Genomic DNA, 24057 nt, shown 5'->3' with positions numbered 1-24057 from the left:
TACGCTGTTACTCGGATGGGTATGATCATTCATCTAATCAGCACAATTTTCCTACCATGGGACATTCGTGGTGGGGCCCACTGAACCACCAGACACCTGCACAGTGGTGAATCACAGTGGACAATACCAACATCTTTTTTTTTTTTTTTTTTTTTACACACACACACACCCCAGTAGGATTTCACTACCTATGGATACTTGGAACCCTTGACCGGGTGTTGAAACTCCTCAGAGTCTACCACCGGAGCAAGAGTAAGGATCTGACATTGGTTCAAACAATCTGTCTTTTAGCTACCGCATTGGCAGAACTGCCTTTTGCCCAACCATGGTAGTCTACAGCCCACTTTACCTATTTATTCAATAGAGCAACTACTCAACAGGTCATAAATTATCTTACATAAAGAGAACAAACTCACCCCCATACAGTGGTTGCACCATTTCTTTAATACAACAAACTCAACAAATACAGAAAGCCCCAGCCCAGACCAGATAACATGTCTCATTCATCGGCAGCACTAGCGGCACTTAGATCCACGCTAAGATCGAGAACCTGTTAAAAAACAAACCTATGAGCACACCACCCAATGACCAGTGACACTGGATACCGTGTGTGTGTGTGTGGGAAAGTCTCATCTACAACTAGTGGTAACTGCAATGAGTTGGGAATGTGGGGCCCAGGATGGTGCATGACATCTAACCAGTTTGACATGGTTGCCCCATAATGAAAATGGGATGCCCCAAAAAAATCATGCTGATCCAAACAACAAGTGGACCACAGTGAATTTCAAGGTGCTTGGGTGATGGTCCATTGTTTTCAATCATGTCACCCACATGATGATTGGATTGGCATGATTTTTGGGCCATCCTATTTTCATGGAGCAACCCTGTTGGATGGATTGGATGACATAGGTTTGTTGCATGTTTTTTCAGTCACAATAGTTACACGTGAGACCTTCCGAGTGTGTGGGACTTCTTACACTTAAACAGCCCTAACAATTGCATGGATGTGCATTCACCTTGTTTTTCATGTGTTCCGTTCACACTTTAGCTGCCACCAGCCGTGCTCCTTGACCAGATATTTGTGGCCCATGGATAGGTGATCCAGGCTGGTTATTTGATGGGGCTGCATGGATGAACCTTCCCCCAAAAATCTCCTCGATCAGAAAAACCTAACTCTTCTATTGGAGTGTAAACAGATGGTCATGAAAACCAATACGCAACAATTGACATTTAACTGATGGCTAGTATCTTCCAATCTGGGAGATCTTCAGGACATGGGCCATCCACAATACAGCCCATAAGATGAACATCATGGCTCACTGCAACGCAATTCTTTAAGGACTTTGTGTGCACAAATAGTCAAAATTAGGGGTGGCAATCAGCTGGTGACCCAGCCTTGTAGGGCCAATGGCCTGACCCCTAAACTTGGCCCGAGGGCTAGGGCGAGGTTTGAATTTAGGAATCTCTTATAAAAGTTCCCTGTTATCAGCTATACCATCGATAATGTCCCCAATACTAGGAAAACATCCATAAATAGGGAAAAAAAATTTACGGATTTTTTTTTTTTTTTTTTTTGGAGAGAGAAAATTGAGAAGAAAAGAAAAATCCAAAAACTAAAAAATCCTCTATTTTTGGGGATTTATTTATTTATTTATTTTCAATTGCTTCTTGGGTTATTTCGATAATTCTTGGTTTTTTATTGAATCAAAGATTGGATTTGGAGAAAAATCTTGAATAGGAACAAAGACGAGGGCCAGAACTCAAAAGTGGCAAAAATCCATAGAAACTTCATAATTCTTTTTTTCAAAAGTTAGCATGGATTGCAATGGAAAGCCATGTCTACACATATCTCATGGATTTGTGGCACAAAAAGTTAATATGATAGGGAAAGTTGGTGAAATCCTCTTTTCTTTTTCTTTTTTTTTTCTTTTTTTTTTTCCCTTTATATGTTGGAAAATGTGTTTTTTTTTTTGAAAGGAATTTATTTATTTATCAACAAACTACATACAAAAGATTACAATGCTTACAGAAGTAACTAGGAATCTGGGAAAAGAAAATTGGACCTTCAATGTTTATAGAGATGGCCTACTCTTGGACTAATAGCTTGGCACGAAAAGTACGATCTACAATGTTTACTAAGATAGCCCATTCTTGGAAAAAGTATTTTTCACTGTTAATTAATGTTGAAATTTTATACATTAATGAGTATTGGCCAATCTATTAATTGGCTACAAATTTTATATATTTATTCAAATTGATTTTCTCGACAACATGTGGTTTAGACCCCTATAAAAACGTAAGTTATTATGTATAGTTAGTTTTGCAATATTTTTATTCCTACATGTGTAAACATGTCCTTTAACATCGTCCAAAGTTTCACCTTTTTCCCAACATTTCCCCAATGTTTCCCTTCGAATCGGGAGCACTGTGTGCGTGTGTTAATTTCGACTTTCTTTGAAACCTTTGATCAGTTGACTCTTTTCCTTAATAGGGCTACACTGGGCCAGGGTTGTCTCGGCCCAGCCCAGCCCATTGCTACCCCTAGTCCAAATTATAAAATTTTGGCAATCTTTGTTGATAGATGTCTTAAATATGTAATTCAACAGTGTCGATGACAAGTTCGATGCCATCGAGCAGGCTTCGACGCTATTGAGAATTCGAGATTCTCCGGATTTCCTTCAATTGGTTGCTGAACATATTGGGTGTTTTTTCGATGACATCGAAAATAAAGTTCGATGCCATCGAAGATGGTTCGATGCAATCGAGAAAATCCAATTTTCAAGTTTGGTCGCTAGAATGTTTTGGTATTAGTTCGATGTCATCAAACGGTTTCGCACAGATTTTCGCAGATTTGCGAATTTACAGGATTTGTTTCCAAATCCGATTGGGATTCCTCTAAAGGCTATATATTTGGGTGTAATCGGGATTGGGAGGTATCTAAGGCTTTCTAATTCGTTCCTAGGGTTTAAAGGGCTTGTAAGGGAGATTCGAGGCTTGTTCGAATCGGGTACTCTCTCTCTCTCTTGTAATTTTCTGCTTTTATAGTGCTTTCTGTTGCTTTATGCCGTGGTTTTTTCCCCTAAGGGTTTTTCCACGTTAAATCCGTTGTGTTTGCATTGTGCTTGCTTGGTGTGATTGGATTACTCCACTTGATTCATCTATGTGTGCTTCTGCGGTCCCCCAACAATCTTCCCTATTTTTGTAGTTGGATGTGGAAGCCAAAGATTGCGATACATGCAAATAAAAAATTCTTGACCATACCAAATAAATCTGATCATGGACGACTATGTTCATCCAGTTGTCACTGTAGTGCTCATTGCTTGGTATGAAAAAAGTGCAAGCTCTTACCTTTCCAGTGATCATCGTATACATGGAAAGCACATCCATGACAGTCGACTCAAAGTGTGTAGTGGCATCGTAACTCTGTAAAATTGAGAGTGAACCGTCACTAGGCATCAACCTTGGACATAAACCATAAGAAGAGCAAGAGCAGGGCATAAAGAGTCCAACCGTTGAGATAAAGCAATTATCCAGAGAGGGTTCATTGACGGGCTCGCATATGTCATAAATATCAAAAAATATCTCATCAATGGGCCCCAGGAGATCGATTCCTGGCTTTAGTTCAATATCGGGTCGATCGGTCTCGGCTTCCGTTGAGATGAATGCAATGAATTTGCCTTTTGGGGCGACGTTGTGAGAGTAGGAACAACAGAAAAGATACCTGCTCAAACAGTAGCAAATATGTCATGAAATAGTACGGATAGCACCCGATCAATGATATACTGCTCAAAGTTATTTATCTTTTTCCATAAAGAAAGAAAATTATCAGGATGAATTTCCACACGTTTTAGATCAAATAAGACAAACTTTCTTTTGTAGATAAATTACGATAAAACTCACATGTCTGATTTGCGCCCCAGTTGTTTCTGGGGAAGAATAACCTGCACTGAGTGAGATTCGTCGGTATTCGGGATTGGATGGCTCATAATACATATTGCTCTAGCAACTCTCCCAACCTTTCTAACCTGTTACAACCATAAAGCCTCTCTGGATTAGGAGTTGAAATTTTTCATGCTGTGGTCTCTTTCATTAAAAAAAAAAGAAAGAAAAAAAGGCTTGGGTAGAGCTCTCCACAAATGTCTAAATTTCATTGGTTGACTCAGAAGTTGGTCTTGTCTGAGCAATCACATTCCCAGTACAGAGTTCAATCCAAAATTTTCACGAAAAGGGAAGGTATAATCCACAATCTGAGCATACGTATAGAATCCCCGCATCTACAAGTGGGCCCATGATTCTGTGACCCAGAATGTTGATTTGATGGCCCCACAGTGGACTGACAAGGCCCCAAAAAAAATATCTCCCAGATTGGAAGATACTCCAATCTTTGGTTCTTTTCCAGTTGAATGTGGATCATTGGTATAATTCCCTAGCAGGCTCCCATTCAAAGGGTTAAGATTGTCACATCATCCACCATGGGCGCCGTGACATCAAAGGACCAACTTGTACAAACTGAGTCGATTACATCATACATATCCTTGATAGAGAGAATCATAGAATTCCTCCATGAAATCAGCTACTTTTTTCAGTGACTCAAACTAACTTCCGAGCAAATATAACTTCAACAAAAAGATGAATTGACATAAAGATGACGACGATTACCTTGTTGGGCAAGTACGAAGGGTCGCACACTACTTTCTTGCATTTTGCAGTCTCCCCTTCTGATGTCACGCCAAAGACCTTGCCTTCTTCATTGAATTCCACCTGGTATTTGGACAGCCCATAACCACATTCTTTGTAATTTATATGATCTTGCAGTTCTCCAGTGATAAATCAGGGACAGTGATACAAGATCATGGCATCACTATGAAAGAAGAATTACCTTGCACTCAGGTTTATTCAACATGTAGGTCCCACCGTAAACAGCACTGAGGCGTGCAAATGCCTGAAAAGATTTTCAACAAGTAGATCATGGTCAGTGTATAAGACTTGCTACTTTCGGAATGCAGAATAGGAGAAACACAATGAAAGATACCTGTGGGAGCTCTCCTAAGCCGTACAATGGATAAATGTATGGGGATCCTCCTTGAAACCGTGCAAGAGACTCTGAATAAAGCTATCAAAGACAGAGGATAGTATGTCAATGGATTCGTTACTCAACAACTCATCCCATGGCTGCTTTGGAAAATGATAATTACATGCATGGATTCCCTGACTATTTAGCTATATAAAGAGTGTTGTAGAAAGAGCTACCACCTCCCTCTCGCGCTCCCTTTCTTCTTCTTCTTCTTCTTCTTCTTCTTCTTCTTCTTCTTCTTTTTTTTTGGGGGGGGGGGGGGGGGGGGGGGGGTGGTTGTTATGATACATGCATAATTTTTATTCAAAATAAAATAAAATTGGTGGATCCCTAACTGTGGGGTCCATTGTGTTGTATGTACCTTAAATCCACACCATCCATCCATTTTTATAGCTCATTTTAGGACATGAACCCAAAAATGAAGCAGATCCAAATCTTAGGTGGACCATACTACAAGAAACAGTCTTGATTGAATCCCCACCATAAAAAAAAAACTTCACAGGGACCACCGGAATGTTTATTTTCCATCCAACCTGTTTATAAGATCACAGAAACCTGGATGAAGAGACCACAAAAATATCATCTTGATCCAAAACTTGTGGCCCACGAGAAGTTTTTAATGGTCGTTTAACATTTCCTGTTTATTAAAATGATTTTTCAAAACAGATGGACGGCGTGTGGATATAAGGAATGTACATCAGGGTGGGCCCGACAGTCAGGGATCCCACCCACCTCGGTAGATCCAGGGATCCACTGAAGCCGCACCCACCAAAAATCAGCTTTACACGACAATCCACAAGGCATTTATTGTTGTTTTCATCATTAAATTTGGTTTCAGGATGTCCAAAAATATAGAAGAAAAATGATGGGAAAGAATGTTAGGTTGGCATATTTTACAATGCCCAAGCTGCAAATGTGAGTTGGCTTACACATTGCATGGCTTTGCATCATGTGTGGGCTTGGTACGTATTGACTGAATCTTTGTACTCTCTGGCTGCATCCAAGAGCCCCTCAGATTTTACTATTCTCTCTGAAATTTGACTTGGCTTGGTAAGATGCAACTTGGCCAAGGTTTTTTAATCCTCGAAAGCCACTCGTGGATGGGACTAGATGGTAAAGACGAGAGAAAATGCAACAGTGCGATGCACAGGCAGAAAAGGAACAATAACCAATTTCCCACCTTCATTCTCTTAACAGTATCCAGTGCAGGTTCATCTAGATAACGGTCATCTCTGTGAAGAGCCAATGCATGGCCGATAAAGTCCACTGTGTTGTCATCTAGACCATATTTCCTGGAAAAAAAAAAAAAAAAAAACAATGCAAAACAAAACAAGAACATAAGCCGAATGAATTTGAGTAATTGGTCATCAAATGCTACAGAACCAGGCCCGAATTAGTGAGGTTGGAAAATAAAATTTACAAGGCATGGCAACCATTAATAGGTGAAAGTGAAAGATCACGCATCTGGTCTTCATGCAAGATGACAGAAAACAGATCCCTTAAACTGATTCTCCATGGTCAAATATCTATGTTAAACAGTTAGAATTAATCTAACAAGGGATATGGTAGAGGGAGGGGAAGAGAGAGAGCATTTGGGGGGGAGGGGGGTCGCTGGGGGGGAGCCAAAGGTGTGTACTACCTGCAGAAAGAGAGAGAGAAGCACACCAAATGATTTCAATGGTGGTGTCAACCCACCTACAAAGTTTCCTGTGCCATGGCTTACTTCAGTCTCTCCAATCCGCATCGTTTTTTAGATAACATCCTAACATGGGCTTTCTCAACAGATATACAGAGTAGATATCAAACAGTCATTGTTGCACTAGTTCCATGAAAATTCCGTCAACGAAAGCTACAGGCAGGCATGCAGCGGGTTAATGCAGAGCTCCTTTAAGACGCCAGTGAGTAAAATTGTGGCTGTTCACCGGTTTTTTGCATGAAAATCTCAGCCATGAATAGGAAAGCGCATGGCTGGAGTCACACAATATGACCTAAATGCCCCTCTATGTGACTAAAACCCTTCCCGTATCAAAGGCATGGTCTTCAGCCGCCTCAAAAACTAATTGCGGAAAAAGTGTTGCCCTTGCTACTCATGTCTTATGTATATAGGGGTGTACATCGAACCGGTAGAACTGTGGAACCGGACCAGAACTGTCCGGTTCTAGAGTGCACCAGTTCCAATTCCAAAAATCAAAGAACCGATTAGTTCGGTTCAGTTGTCAGTTTGGGGGTATGTAGAACCAATGTTTAAAATATCAACGATATCGGCCGATATATCCCATGATATATCTTGTATCCCACCTGTGCGATACGAAATGCACATGTAGTGCCGTATATCTCACATGTTCAATCTGGTGAGCATTTGCAATTTCTGATCTTTTTTTTTTTTATATTGAAATTATGTTAAGTTAGTGTCAAATGGTTATAAATCCATTGGTTCTTCATGTTTTGCATGAAAAATCATGGAGTTAAAGCTTTGATTTCAATATCCATTGGTTCTTCATGTTCTCTATATTTTTTTCCGAAAATTTCCTTCAACCAGCTATTAATTGAGACTAATTTCTAAATATTTAGGAGTATTTGATGAAATGATCATCACATACACTCTAATTTCGAAATTTGGGTGTAGGTAGTTTGATTTGGGAAAGATTAGGAAATTTCAAATTGTTCCCAAATTTTCCCAAATTGCTTGCAATGTTGCACTCCAAACATGAAATCAAGCATATATGAGGGCTGGTCTATTGATTTGTTAAGTCCTTGTCAATTTTTGGAAAATAAAAATCATTTTTTAATTAAAAATTATTAATATATATATATATATATTTCGAAATTTTACTTCAACCAGTTGTCAATTAAGACTAATTTCCAAGTATTTAGGAGTGTTTGATGAAATGATTACATAAAATCTAAATGTTATGCATTCAATTTGAATATAGTTGCATTAGTTCTGTTAAACAGCGGATAGCTTAGGACCCTATACAAAGGAAACCTATTATGTGCACTTCTTTTTTGGGATATTATGATTTAAAAGTGTATATTAAGGTCTTTTTTTAACAATCCCTGAAGTTCCATTGAAAAATTCAACCATTTTCCCAATGATTCCCCATGTTTCCCAAAAGGTGCAATAAATTACCCAATACAAACAACATATCCCATGTGATAACCGATACGTATTTGTATCCCAAGGATGCGATACGTAACACGATACCGATATTTCAAACACTCTGTAGAACCAAACTTGAAACCTCTCTCTCTCTCTCTCTCTCTCACCCACCTTCCGCCCACCCTCTGCCCCCCCGGCCACTACCCGACGATCCCCCCCCCCCCCCCTCTCTCTCTCTCTCTCTCAATTGGGCTGGATTATAAAAAGCCCAAAACTGTGGAACCAATCCGGTTTTAACAGTCTGGTTCTGGTTCGGTTCTAGGGTGTTAATGGTCCGGTTCCGGTTCCAATTCTCCTAGAACTGTTAGGATGGTTCGGTTCCGGTTTCACCCCAGAACCAGACCGAATCGACCCGTGTGCACCCCTACTTATGTAGTATAGATTTACCCTTCATCAGCAAAGGGGAGAAAAGGATATGGTGATTGTAAGTAGCTCAATATAAGAAACAAACAGAAATCTTCCGAGAGATGACAGCCTGTACAATAACACCGACTGGTGTTAACCTTGCAAATAAAACGCCCATGAAAAGTGGGGATGTGAGTCGCTCAACTCATGAGACGAATTCACAATTTTAAGAAGCATACAGAAAACAGTGAAATAGTGTTTGCTAATGCCAGATAATGATGCATTTCCTTGTACAGAAAACAGTGCAATGGTGTTTGCTAACGCCAGATAACCATGCAATTTCCTTATATTTGCATGAAGAGAAGCTGCAATACATTCAGATGTGGGAGTGGGAAGTATCTATTTCAAAATGTTAGCAAGTATACAATGCTAGGGAAAGATCCCGCAACTAAGAATGTTTCCTTCCCAAGCATCAAATGCTAGGGAGAAGATCTAGTAACTAACAAATGTTTCTTTCCAACCATCTCCTTTCTTGTCCTTTGGTTAAAAAACTTTCTTTTCTATCAACTGATCTGAAGCTTTTCATAGACGGATAATCAAAGACAACCAGGGTTCAGACTTCAAAAGACAAGACAGTGGCTTCAATGCTTCTGTAGCAAATGAGAAAGAAACATAGAGTAGAGTCATCACTCTGTTTCCACCAATTAGAAAGGTCATGTATTTCTCTGGTAATTCCTTTAATCAAGCATGCATGGTGCATACCTTCTACACCAACACAGATTTTAACAAAATTCGCAGAAAACCAAAGACTTCTATTAGAAACTAAACCCACTTCTCCTGATGAGGCATTTGCTTCATGATAAAATTCAGAGATAAGAAATCATGGTGTTAAGCCCATAGATCCAAGTTATTTACCAGTTATTGAATTTTGTAAATGTGGCAAGTGCGCATGAGATCCAAGCCAATAGGCCCACAGGCCCACCTTCGATGGGCAAAAGACAGTATCACATCAATCCTAACCATTCATTTGAATCTGAGGAAAGGTAAATCAATGGTTCAGGAAAAAAATCAACTGACCACCCTCTTTTCTAAAACAATCATCCAAGGGTTTGGATTGTCCCATCAGTGTGAGTTTTCTGTTGTGGCCCATCCATGGTAAAGTCCTACAAAATCAACGGTTTGGACGCTTGTGCATGTGTTCCACATAGACCAGGATAGAGTCACTGATGGCTTGAGCAACAAAAGAGTAACAATATCACAAAAGATTACAGCATTCACAAATAGAAAAAGAAATTCAAAACCACTACAGATATATATATTGTAAGGAAGCACGATCAGTTTATCTCTTAAGAATCACCCAGTACAAATCAAACATATGTAAGAGGCCAAGATAAGGAAAATACGCTATAAGTTCTCTAGTCGTCACTCTTGTAAGGTCCATCCCTTCATGTGTCTTGGGATCATTTTCTACATAATCTTGGACATAGATGAAGAATTTGCGAGCACGGCGCTTTTCAAATATGCCCATCAATGGAGATTTGAGTGCCTCCATGTCGGTTGCTGGAACCTTGTGAACCTGTTGTAGTAAATTGCAGCTTTAGGCATAGAGAACCACTCAAAGCAACAACAACAAAAAAAGAAGCACGCATCTTCAAGACATCAAAGCCTAATAAGAAATGAGGTTACCTTTCCTTTATTAAAGACATAGCTGCCATCCACAGCCTTAAAGGACAAATATTTTGTTACGTCAGTATGAATGAGAACCCGAACCAGAGTACCATTAGCCATCATGAACTGGTCAAACAAACAAATTTCAGTATAAACAAAATCCGATGTGGAAGAAAGCTCTCACCTTCTGAGAGAGACGACCTGATAGGGAAAATATACATATGAAAGATGCAATAAGATGCAAGTCTAAGACAAGAATGTTAAATCCAAGAGAATAGGGAAACATTTGAGCCTCAAAATTTTATTTTACTTTAAGACAGGGTGTCCCCGCCCCTTTGAGGCAAGACTATTTCCTGCAGATACACGCAATCACCCACAACCACGTGTATCAGATAATGCCAAGAGGAGTCGAACCCACACCTGTAGGGAGCAAACCCAGGGTGATGGCTACTCGCCCAAACCTTGTTGGGTAGCCTCGACAAATTTTTAAAGACCAAATAATATTTTTCAGTTGCATTTTGCTTCTCTCCTGATTTTTCAGCAACTTTAAAGACAGATCACAATAATGGTAAAAGGTAGGGCATGATAATAGTAAAAAAAGATCTACGAATAAAAGACATGGAGGAAATGAATAACACTGTTAATTCAGTGAAGAAGAAACCAATTGTATCAGCTTTTCTGTACACGTGGGGCCTTAGGTTATCCAAACCATTGATCCTTGATCTGATGGGCTCTTAGTGAATGAGGGAATGCCCCAGAAATGTTTCTTCTTTTATTTCATTTTTTGAGAATTTACAAATTTACTAGATAGGGCCCAAAAGGCCAAAAGAATTATAGCAAATCCCAAGAAATACAAGAAAGATCACAATCACCAGGAGTGATTAAAATCGAAGCCCATTCCATTACATCCACCTTAGCCCATCTAAACACCTCTGATGCAGCCCCACAACGATTACTAAAGCATCGGTTGTTCCTCCCCCCATAATGCCCATAAGCCGGCCAAATGGACCGAAAATAACCCAAATTTATCCCTACGCCAAATCAGAAAATCCAATTCCGAATAAGAGGGGGAGATATCAGAAAGCTGCTCAGACAAGCTAACAAACTCATCAATCTCTTCCTCCTGCAAAGCGGGGTCCATACCAGCCTGGCCCTAAATTTCAAGAAGCATTGAGCAATAGTCATATCTTGATTCGGGGATAGAGATGCCAACCTTGGAAAGTCATCGTAAAGCCGTTTGTTGCCCAACCATACATCCTTCCTGAATCAAAGCCTCCACCCATCACCCACTGCAAACCTAATACCTCCTTAAACCACCTCCCCACACTAGATATCGCTTTCCACATCCATGTGGCCCTATATGTGGAGGATTCCTTGATCCCAAGGTGTGCGATAACAGTAACGGTGGGCATAACGGTTCCCACCATTACCTTTATGCATTTTTATTTTTTTATTTTGAAAAAAATATAGAGAAAATATGAAATATTGATAAGATTCCAAATATTATTCTTTTGTGGTTTTGAACATGTTTATAATGGTGTAACGGTTCATTATGTGGTGAGAATGTTGTTTCGTCCTGCCTAATGATTTAATTGATATGAAAGGCTTAGATTGACACCAAACCGGCCTGAAATTCATACAAGCTATGGAACTCATCCTAGAAATACACATCCAAAAGCATTTGACAACATTCCCCCATGTAATTTTAAGAAAAAATTGAAATTAAATTTGGATGAATAGTATCGCCGATTCAGGGGACCATTCGAATGCCCCCAAATCAGCTTGAAATTATATAATCTATGGGGACTCATCCCACTAATGCATATCACTACGGATTTGACATCATTACCCCTAACAAATTAAATAAAAATTTGAAATTAAATTCGGATTCAATTTAGGGGACCACCCAAATGCCTCTAAATCAGCCCCAAATTCATGTAATCTATGGTACTAATCTGACTAATGCATATTCCTAACCAATTTACACCATTCCTCCTGAGAAATTTTAAGGGGAAAAAATCAAAATTAAATTTGGATGAATAATGTAGCCAATTTGGGAGACCACTTGAATGGCCCCAAATCAGCCCAAAGTTCATGCAATTTATGGCACACTCATCCCAACAATGCAACGAGCCTCACATTTTCATCATCAAACTATCAGATCGGTGGATATTTATTGGACGGTGAAGAATTAAAAATATCTAGTGGTTCTATTTCAACAAACAAGTGTCCGCAAATCAATTGTTAGGTTCATCCAAAGAATCTGATTTTGGGATTGTTACTGAACTACAGCGGGTCACATATTTTGGTTTGTTTAGTTTGATGTAATACATTTCTCATGTATAATATTTGAGCACAAGCGTATAAAGCGTCTTATGCCACCAGAGTATAATGTAAAGAAATAGAATAGGTCTAAAGTCAAAATAGACCCAACATATAATTTCCTACTGGTTAAGTGTGTAACACCCCAAACTTTTCACTACCCGAGTATTGAAAGTTCTCAAGTGTTACCATGAAATTTAACTTATATGTACATGTGTACGATACCAATCTAGCTATCATAACCTTACATCTATTCTCCAACACGAATATGACTGTTGGGAATAATCTTCATCCATAGATCAAGTCATCCGACCGTTGAGCGTAACGGCCCATAACGGCACAATTTTTATTTTTATTTTTGCCAAAAAAATATGAAAAAATATTGATTAAATCCGAAATATTCTAATCATTCCAATTATGCATTCATTTATAAATTGGAACATGTTTATGGTGGTGTAACGGTCCACTATTTGGTGAGAAGTTGTATCGGACTGTCTGATTTTTAACCAGGTAACTTGAATTTGACTACAAAATTCATATATTTAATTTTTTTTTAAATATGTAATTTATATACTTAACAACTTGATATTATTTCTCCCTATAGTTCTTTAAAAAAAAATGAAATTAAATTTAGGTAGATGGCGTTACCAATTTGGGGCTGACTTGGAGGACCAATCTATTCTCCAAATCAGCCTCAAATTCATGTTATTTATTGTCATTATCCCACTTATAAATTGGTGGACATTTATTGGATAGTGAATCATAAAAAAATAAAATAAAATCAAAAGGTCCTATTTTAAAAAATAAAAACTCACAAATTAATAATTAAAACTATTTAAGTAATTTGATTTTGGCATTGTGAGTTAGCAATTGCAGTCCATAATTTAATTGTCAAATTTTAAGTTAATATATGTCTCGTGTACAATTATTTAAGGCTTGAATTAGGAGGGACTCAGATGTAAAGTGCAACACGTGTCAAAGTTTTTTGGGCCCCACCCGTGATGAATGTGTTATATCCATAACGTCCATTCATTTTGCCAAATAATTTTAGGGCATGAGCCCAAAAATGAGGCACATCCAAAGCTCAGGTAGATTGCACCATAAAAAACAACAATAATTAAATGTTCACCGTTAAAAATTTATTGAGGGCTAGAAAAGTTTTAGATCAAGCTGACATGTGTGTTTTCCCTTCATCCACGTCAATGTGACCCACTTAATAAGTTAGATTGAAAATAAACGTTACAGTGGACTTCAAGAAAATTTTAATAGTGAGCATTCTATAACCATTTTTTCCTATGGTGTGGTCCACCTAAGATTTGAATATTACTAATTTTTTGAATCCTAACATAAAATGACGTGGCAAAATGGATGGACGATATGGATAGAAAATATACATCATAGTGGGCCCCACTTGGGTCTGATCACATTGGATGGAAAATAAACGCTACCGTGCGCGTACGAATTATTTAACGTGAAAATCATTATCTTTGTTGCTATTTTTGGTGTGGTCCAGATGATATCCGGATATAAGTCATCTTTTGGGCGGTGCTTTAAAATGATCTTTGAAAATAGACGAACGGTGTAGATGTAATAAATACATCACTGTGGAGCCCATATAACTTTGATCTCCTTTTAACCGTTCGTACAACTCGGAGCTCGAGGAGTGTCAGCGCGCGTCTTTGCGTGACACGTACCTACATCAGTATTAAAAAAAAAAAAAGGGCAGAGAGGGAAACGAAAAGAAAAAAAGAGGGAAGGAAGAGAAAAGAAAAAAAGAGGGAGGGTGGAGGGGAGAGAGAGAGAGAGAGAGAGAGAGAGAGAGAGAGAGAGAGAGGAAGAAGAAGAAGAAGAAAGGAGGAAGAAACATCTACCCAACAAGAAAGCAACGACTTAGCGCACTAGCCATGCCAGTACCTCCAAGAAGCCTCAGAAAGGGAGAGTAAGAAAAAGAAGAAGAAGAAAGAAAGAAAGAAGAAGAAGAAGAGAAAGAAAGGAAAAAAGGTGAGTTTTTTTTTTTTTGTTTTTTGTTTTTTTTTTTTTTAGGTCCGTAGCCAGTTAAGGCCGTTAGGCAAATGCGAGAAAGAAAAGAAATAATAAGGCGAACGAAGAACGCGTAAGGCATCCAGTACTCGGGTTACCATATGACGATTTGATACCTGATCGACCATCATCAATGGGTTTTTAAAATATATATATATATATATATATATATATATATATATATATATATATATTTACACACGCACACACACCCCTCACACACTCACACCTTAGTGGGATTTCACCACCTATGGGTACTCGAACCCTTGACCAGGTGTTGAAACTCCTGCGAGTCTACCACTGGAGCAAGAGTATATATGTGACGTCCCTTAATTAAATTGGTGAACAACTCTTTATCCATAGTGATTTAGATGTAAGTCCTTTCGTAAGAATTGTTTAGGAATGTGCATGTAACCATGTAGAACCATCAGATTCCACAAAACTCTTAGATCAACAATAATTACAAAAATGTCATTAACTTATACCTTGAATTCTAAATCACATGGTTCTCATGATCCGTTTTATGCGAAATTTTATACCAGGCTTAATTATCATAAATTAACCGTACACGTCGTTTCAGCCCTTAGATAATTGTAAAAGTGGCCCAATTAACAAATCAGTCATTAATCGTTGATTTTGGTGCCCATCGAGTAGTTGCAGCAAGATAATTCCCTTCATATGAACGACTTGGATTGGCCATCATATGAATCAAGTGTAAAATATGAAGACCCCACTTTGGTAGGCTTTTACTTCACCGTGAAGTTATCCTTTTAAGGCTTACCAACTCTGTATAAACCTATATCTTCAGATTTAACCACTTCCTGCCGTCCAACGCAACATAAACTTGGACCACACTTCGGCCTGACATGACTACAATATCATACAAAATTTAGACCCCGATCTATGATCCTACACCGTTGAACGTGGAAGCCAATTCCTTCATTTTGACGCAAAAGGTGAGATTTCAGATTTAGCCTTTTTTCACCATTGATTAACCACCAAATGTTGTCCAATTGTTTGCCTATCTTGACTACACATTTCCTCCAAAACTGCTCCCTGATCATTAAGCGTGGACCGATAATTGAGATTAAGTTTGTTTCAATGCCCGCTAGGAGAATTTCAAGATAATCTTATGTAAAGCCCGGATCTGCTTCATATTTGGGCTCATGGGCCAACATGACCTGACTAGACTGATGGGTGAAATGGATTTCCCAAAAATTCATCGTAGTGGACCCCATTGATTCCATACAATCGAACTGGAAGGTGTAACTTCCGCATGCCAGCACACAAGGAATTCGGTTACACAAGTAGCTTATTATGGTAATTATCACCCACACGTAGTTGCAACGTGTGGCCCACCAAAAGCTCGGATCAGCTCCATATTTGGACACATAAGCCAACGCAACGTACCAAAGCTCATGAAGGGAGGGGATTGTCGAAGCGACACCATAAGTGGACCCCACCAGATCCGGAAACCGAACCAAGAACGACACCTCCTTGCTTGCGGTATTAGAATCCAGACGAACCACGCTTTTGCACCGCAAATCTCACCATAAGAACTTCCATCTACGGAACTCCCTACTGATCTAAACCTTCCATCCTCCAACCAAGGGAGTTCCGACCACTTCCACGTCGGCAAAAAAGGAAGGAAAGAAGTGGAGTGATCGGCGTTCTGCCGTTTTTCATGGAGATGAATCGCAACACACGGAAACCGTGTCCACTTAAACCACCTTGCGGGATCATCCAGACCACAGATCCGTGGGCCCTTCCAAAACCAACTAACCTCTTGGAAAGGAGGAAGGAAACATCCTACCCAAACACCGAAACCAACAGCTTCCAAACAGCGGGCGCTGCTCGATCCTACGCACACTGCCAGCATACCTCCTACGCAGGAAGCCTCTAGACACATGGGAGGGCTTATAAAATCCTAGCCCTTCCACTAGAAATACACCTAAAGAAAGGAGGAGAGAGAGAGAGAGAGAGAGAGAGAGAGAGAGAGAGAGATTACAAGAGAAGATGGTGTGACTCACTGAGTAAAACTAGGTTTTGCTGAGTCCAGCCCCTTGCTGGACATGTTCTGGAGCAGGAAAGAAGAAAGAAAAAGGAAGAAAATAAGAGACGAAAGAAGGGAAAAGAAGAAGAAAGAAAAGAGAAGAAGAGTCGAGCCGAGGTGACTCAGCGAGTCGACCTACTGATTGGGTTTGTTCAAGCAAACCCATGTACTGAGTCAAGATCTTCATACGCTTCAATATTCAGTAATGAATCTAAGGTTACGTGGATGCATCTCAAGTTTTTTTTTTTTTTTTTTAAATATTGTTGATTAAATTTCGCATGCAATCGTGCCTTAACCGCCTTGTCATCACGCAATTTGAATCGTTCAAACGTCATCCTTACACCCGGTGAAGGATAAGACTAAAACTTTGAGGCATGTCACTTGGCATTTAAACCTGATAGTGGACAAATAGACTACTAAAGGTTAGGGATTCCTTTAAGCTTACCTTAATTTAAGTTGATATAATTTATCTTGCCTTTTACATGCTTTGTTTTCGTGTTACTATGATTCTTTCCTTGCAATTGTTTGATTTACCACCAACAATGATTTATCCTTTGGGAATGATGGTTAAGGCATGATTTTAATTATGCGTATTAATTTATGTGGGGCGATGAATACAAGCCTTGCCCTTGCCTTTACCAATTTTGTTAAATTAGCCTTTGCTACTCTCCACTTTCGTTAAGTTAATCCTTGCTACTCTCCTCTTTTGCTGAGTTAGCCATTGTTACTATTATCTTTTGTTGAGTTAGCTTATTGCTACTCTTCTCCTTTATTATGTTAGCCTTATGCTACCTCCCTTTAAGGCTTAGGCATGTGTCTTGAAATTTCATAGTTCCCATGATTCAATTTATTTCCTCGTTGGTGCAAGTACTATATTGGAAATCTCACTTCTAGCAATCAAATAAATATCATGGACGTAATGTAGTTCAAGTAGTAGCCCCCTTGGTTGACATGTAATTCCATAGATTTTGGGTAGTGGTGCACAAATCGATGTAAGTAATTCGTAATGCATGTTACATCACTTCTAGGATTGGATGTCGCAAATAGTTACTCCATGAACAAATCGCGTCACGTAATTCATCCGAGCCATGTGTTGTGTCGCCTTGGGATGCCCGCATATATCCACGTTAACGTGGGACACGCCAACGAATCTCCGTAGAATGGGATGGGGGGCGAACCGGATAACTCTAAATCATTTTCCACGTTGTGGCGAACACTAAGTGTGATGAACCACATATATTTTGCTAGGCACGCATCTCATGTAGGTTGCTTGCGCATATTGATACCTTTTGTAGTTGTGGAGTACGGTACGTATAAAAAACCCTTACATTACTTTTATGAATCTCTTGAATTATTGTTAATCTTAAAGGATAACCATCACTATGAGTAGGGCGTTGACCATTTCCAACCGTACAAATGATGTAGGTGATGTACAGATTGAAGACCCAAAGGACCATCTCCATATGAAAGATAATATTGAATGAATAAGAAGATAGTATTATGATTTAGTTTTATATTTCCGCTGCAAACTCGATAATGTAATAAGCTCCTATTGAGAGGACATTTGATAATTTGTTGAATTCTTTTACTCTAATGAAATAATAAATATAGTCGATTTTATTCTCGTGAATGGTTAAATTCATGAATGTAATTGGATGTGATCTATATATATTTACAAAAAAAAAAGGGGGGGTGCGATTTTGAAGCATCCAATTTATACAATTATTAACATCCGGTTTTCTCGGGCACGAGTATAAACTCTGGCCGTGAAAATTTGGGATGTTACAAAGTGCATGTAAAATCCAACCTTTTGAATAGATTGGACCCAATATGAGGGTCACTTATTGTAAAATCATCCATATCTACTCATCAGGTGAGCCACACCACAAACAGTATTTTTTAGCCATTGATAAATAACAAAAATTCAACTGCGGTCCACTTAGTTAGTAGATGTACTGAGTTTTGCAAAAGGTCATCCTCATGACGGGGCCAACCTATTGGCAATATGGATGTCTCACATGCATAAAAGGTCAGAAGTTATCCACAGGTGGACCATAACTTATAGTCCACTCCAAACGATTGGACAGAATTTCTCCTTTTTAAAAACATTGGTTGTAGAGAAGACATGTATTATGTATAACTTTTGTTTAGAGAGAGAGAGAGAGAGAGAGAGAGAGAGAGAGAGAGAGGCTGTCACGACCCCAAATCCAAAACCATTGTAAAGGCTAACCCTAGCCTCAGGTTTAGAGCCATGACTTGGGTCGAAAGAAAAGTAATCATCCACACCACAAAGTTTCCATCCAAACCACACATTCCAAATACGAACTACTAAACTTTATTCAAAATTATTCCATCATCCATCCAACTATAATATCCAAAAAATAAATAACAATAAATCAAAATTCCTCAGTCTCAATAATTCTAAATTCCACATCCATAAAAAGCAAGTGACCCATGCTATCTATCTCGTCTGGCCAACTCCCGAGTATCGCCACATGTTCCTTAGTCTGCGGCTTGTCCATCAATGAAAAGTACGAGCAAGATTGCCCAAAAACTAGTTCCGAATACAAGACATGGCAGACTATCGCAAATAAAGAATTTTGATAAAATATTTGAAGAAAAAGAGTTATATGGATGATTTAGCCACCACTCAAGTACAGTTCATCACTTAATGTCAGGACCAATTTTTTTGGTCGGATTTCACTTATAGCTCCATGCACTCAACTTCACTCATCACTCAATATAAATAAACACTTAGTATAATCATCGCTCAGCATAAATCATATCTCATATGCACTCTTTTCCTAATTAGACAGATAGGCTTCTTCGACTTGGCTACAAAATTCCAAATGGAGTTATTCACTCATAGGGATTCAACCTTAATGGACACACAATCATTTCTCATAATTCATTCTCTCAAAATCATTTCCTCACCACCACTCAATTTTCATACCTCACAGCCACTCAAATACATACCTCACAGCCACTCAAGTTCATACATCACGGTCATTGAAAGGAGTCACTCATATCAACCTCACCAACACTCATGGGAATCTTTCATATAACATCACAGTCACTCAAATAATCCTCACTTTCACTCATATGCCTTCCTGATGCAGGACAATTAACCACTAGCTCTAAAAGTTCGAACTGTTAGAGTATGGCAAACTAATCCCTTTATCTCATAGCCCAGGCTCTACATCTTATGGGTTAGGTATCAGAGTGGGAGGTCTCGTGTTCGAGACTCCTCACCGGGGGTGATTAGGCTGAAATATGACTTTTAATGTAGTGGCCTTTACAACAAGCCCATTAGACTTCCACATAGTCCATACTTAAGGAAGTATTATTCTTCCTTTATTTTCAAATGTCTCCATTGAAACGGGTCCACCTTAATCACCCCCAGTGTGAAAATGCCCCTGCATTAATCACCCCGGTGAGGAGTCTCGAACACAAGACCTCCTGCTCTGATACCAATTTGATGCAGGATAATTAACCACTTGCTCTAAAAGCTCGAACTGTTAGAGTATGGCGAATTAATCCCTTTATCTCATAACCCAGGCCCCACATCTCATGGGTTAGGACCTCAGCCGAACCCCCCTCGTGGCCCCAAATCACATAGGCCGCCCACCCCGAGTGTGTCCCCGCATCCCATGGGCCACCCCACTCGAGCCCGATGTGAAATGCCCCTGCATTAATAATTTGATGCAAGACAATTAACCACTTGCTCTAAAAGCTCGAACTGTTAGAGTATGGCGAATTAATCATTTTATCTCATAGCCCAGGCCCCACATCTCATGAGTTAGGACCTCGGCCGAACCTCCCTCGTGGGCTCGTGGGCCCCAAATCACATGGGCCGCCCACCCCGAGTGTGTCCCCGCATCCCACGGGCTACCCCACTCGAGCCCAGTGTGAAATGTGCATTAATCACCCCTGACGAGGAGTCTCGAACACGAGACCTCCCCTGTGGGCCCCAAATCACATGGGTCACCCACCCTGAGTGTCCCCGCATCCCACCGGCTACCCCACTCGAACCTGGTATGAAAATGTCCCTGCATTAATCACCCCCGGTGAGGAGTCTCGAACACGAGACCTCCCGCTCTGATACCAATTTGATGCAAGACAATTAACCATTTGCTTTAAAAGCTCGAACTGTTAGACTATGGCGAATTAATCCATTTATCTCATAGCCCAGGCCCCACATCTCATGGGTTAAGACCTTGGCCGAGCCCCCCTCGTGGGCCCCAAATCACATGGGCCGCCCACCCCAAGTGTGTCCCCACATCCCATGGGCTACCCCACTCGAGCCCCATGTGAAATGTGCATTAATCACTCCCAGTGAGGAGTCTCGAACACAAGACCTCCCCCGTGGGCCCCAAATCACATGGGTCACCCACCTCGAGTGTGTCCCCGCATCCCATGAGCTACCCCACTCGAGCCCGGTGTGAAAATGCCCCTGCATTAAAGCCCATAAACCAATAGTTCTACATTTACTGTTCCAATTAGGGCATAATAAAGAATCTCTACACAAGATACAAGCAAGTGTACTGAATTTTCATTCATGATTATTGGTGTGATAGAGGGTTTTCTATTTCAGAGTCTTTTGGGCCCATTTTCAAGGACAGGCCCAAAGTGTGCCTTTACAAGTTAGATTTTGGACTTAGGCCCACTAGACGGTAGTATGGGCTTTTATTTTTTTATCTAAATTGGGTCATAATTTACTAGAAGCGCCATTCAAAATGGAGCCCGCTATAATGCTCAATAATTTCGTCATTCATAGAAGAAAATAAGGTTTTTGCTATATAGCTACTTAAAGGTCCAATATTTTTAATAAACCCAAAATAGTGACAAAAAATAACTTCTAGCCCAAAATTGGCCAATAATGGGTCCCACATCAGGCCATGAAATGATCCTTTTAATTTGGCCCGAAACTGCCTTTATTGGGTTATGGCCCATATATCGCCTTTTTGTCAAGACGGTGTTTTATCCATCTCTTACATCCATGATTTTTTATGGCCCACTAATTGACCATATATAAGATTATTAGGGTAGATCTTCCCATGATCAGATGGGTCGCATATCAGTCCAACTTATACCCAAAAACCCAATTTTCATAACGTCAAACACTAACTTAAGCTATGAGTGTGCCTAGTCAGGAGCAGTGCTCGTAAACCCAACCATCTCGAAACAAATTCCCAATGAGTATGAATTTATCCATATTAGAATTTGGTCAGAGGGAGATCAAGATCTTTGACTCGCTAAGAGGCTTCAACACATGATCACCTTCCTCCACCTCGCGGTTATTTCTGATCTAGCAACCCACCTCTACTAACAACACCCCGGCCTTGATCGTGGCTATGACACACCAATGGAATGCCTGCCATCCATTCTTGATCATCAACAGATGGATGTTGATTGTTGGCTATCACCCTCCTAGCTTCTCCAAACCCATTTTTGCAACTAAATCAGAGGGTTGCAGGCCACCGGAGTCAACCCAATGTCTCATGCTAACAACACCCCGGCCTTGATCGTGGTTATGACACACCAATGGAATGCCTGCCATCCATTCTCGATCATCGACTGATGGATGTTGATTGTTGGCTATCACCCTCCCAGCTTCTCCACACCCATTTCCACGATTGAATCAGGGGGTTGCATGCTCCATTGAGTCGACCCGATGTCTCCTCCTCCTTTCTACTCCGTACCTACTAGGACATCCTTGAACAAGTGGGTCCCTCCTCTTGTCTCCTCGCCTCCTCTGCTAATCTAAGCACCCTCGTTGCCCTTGCTTTCCTCCTCCTTTACCCACCCTCCTTCCCCTTCCCCTTTCTGAGCAACTATGTGGTTTATCATCTTCAGATCCTATTTTGCCTTCTTCACTGAGAGGCGTCTTCCCCTGAAGTAGCTACCATCCACAACAGCCACCATCATCTTCGCATCTTCCTCCCCCTCCACCCTTACAAGTACAAACCCATGGGCACGCACCCTTGAGCGAGGGAAAACCACCTCCACCACCTTCCTTGCCTTGCCGAACTTGGCTAAATGCATCTTCAACCAGCCATCTAGGAAATTCTCAACAAACAATGTCGAAACTTTGGGTATTCGATGGCTTCCTCTCATGCCGGACCTTAATTTACCCTCTTTTCTCCTCTTACTACCCTATCCCTACTTAGCCTCCTATGCTTAGACTTTTGACTTCCTTCCCATTCTCCCTTGCATTGGGCTCCTCTTTTTCCTTCACTAGGTCCCTTCTCTCATCCCCTCCACTCACTTTTTCCACATTCCTACCCTTCTCTAACCCCGCTCAACCCTAATCTCCCTCTCCCTTCCCTTATAGTCCTGCACTTCCTCCTCTCTTTGCTTCTCCACCACTTCCACGCCCTTCCCCTCTATCCCCATCAGATTGTCCTTCCCTGTCACCTCACGCTCTGCTGCTACCCACACCCCTTCTCATTCATGACCCCCCTCACCTCCATACAGCTGTCGATCTTCCTCGCTTGTTGCATATCGCCTTGCATCACTCTCTATTCACATGCACGATAGAGATGTTGTCGCCCCCGCTAATGTCTGCATTGAAGGAAAAAGGCCAAATGTTCATTCCGGAAAGTTTGATGGGGATCCCCACCCAGCACGGGTCCATCAGGTCAATGGTCTGGATCACATGTACATAGCAACAGTCCACATTCAAGGAGAAAGGCCAAATATTCAATCTGGGAAATTTCAAGGGAATACCTTCCAAAAGAAGAAGAATTCAAGGGCATCCTCACCCAGCAGGGTCCAAGTCAATGGTTTGGATCACCAAATCACAGGCCCACATACACAGAATCGCTCACATCAGTGAACTACAGTTTTGCTAATGAGCAGGACCTATAATTCCTTGCAAGTAACAGGCTCAGGCGACCTACTCAAACTCTGCTTCATCTACCTGCAATTTGTTTTTTCCTCTACTTTGAAATCTGAATCAGAAAACTGACCTGCTTTGTTTGTTTATTATCAAACAATAGCTACTGATCTTATGGAGGCTCTTGAAAACTAACAAGACAAAACATATGTACTCAAACCAAGAACTAAAATCTAGAGCCATGTGAGCATTATATCTCATTGCACCACCTTGGGTGACACCATCCAATTAACCATAATCAAGAAACTTTTTTTCTTTCTTTCGGTCAATAATAACAAAATGTACTAAAAAGCACAGATAGCAGGAACAGACAAAGATCCATCAATGCAATGGGTAACAGTAGAAAATAAACAACATAACCTTCGGAATCATGTCGACGTTATAGTCCCTACTGGGACCTAAATGTGTTGGAGGCTTGTCATTTCCCCTAAACCTTTTCCAAAGCTGCAGAAGGAAAATTATTGAGGAAATCAGGATGGTGAAATATAAATATCTCC

At 40.3% G+C, this 24057-nt stretch overlaps 1 protein-coding gene across 1 annotated transcript in view; it reads right to left on the bottom strand.

Annotated features, from left to right (window-relative positions):
• Positions 1–326: 326 nt before the first annotated feature.
• Positions 327–24057, bottom strand: part of LOC131246016 (guanosine nucleotide diphosphate dissociation inhibitor 2) — a 32212-nt gene continuing 8481 nt past the window's right edge. Inside the window, exons 3-13 of the mRNA XM_058245871.1 lie at positions 23921–24004; positions 10266–10373; positions 9983–10155; positions 6255–6366; positions 5033–5113; positions 4880–4942; positions 4660–4761; positions 3901–4025; positions 3511–3721; positions 3349–3423; positions 327–550 (exon numbers count right to left, since the gene is read on the bottom strand). Coding sequence (XP_058101854.1) covers positions 500–550; positions 3349–3423; positions 3511–3721; positions 3901–4025; positions 4660–4761; positions 4880–4942; positions 5033–5113; positions 6255–6366; positions 9983–10155; positions 10266–10373; positions 23921–24004 — 1185 coding nt within the window. The 3' untranslated portion in view covers positions 327–499. The remainder of the gene's footprint in view (positions 551–3348; positions 3424–3510; positions 3722–3900; positions 4026–4659; positions 4762–4879; positions 4943–5032; positions 5114–6254; positions 6367–9982; positions 10156–10265; positions 10374–23920; positions 24005–24057) is intronic.

Source organism: Magnolia sinica, chromosome 5, assembly GCF_029962835.1.
Source record: "Magnolia sinica isolate HGM2019 chromosome 5, MsV1, whole genome shotgun sequence".
Classification (NCBI taxonomy): domain Eukaryota; kingdom Viridiplantae; phylum Streptophyta; class Magnoliopsida; order Magnoliales; family Magnoliaceae; genus Magnolia; species Magnolia sinica.
This window is presented reverse-complemented; position numbering and strand designations above follow the sequence as displayed.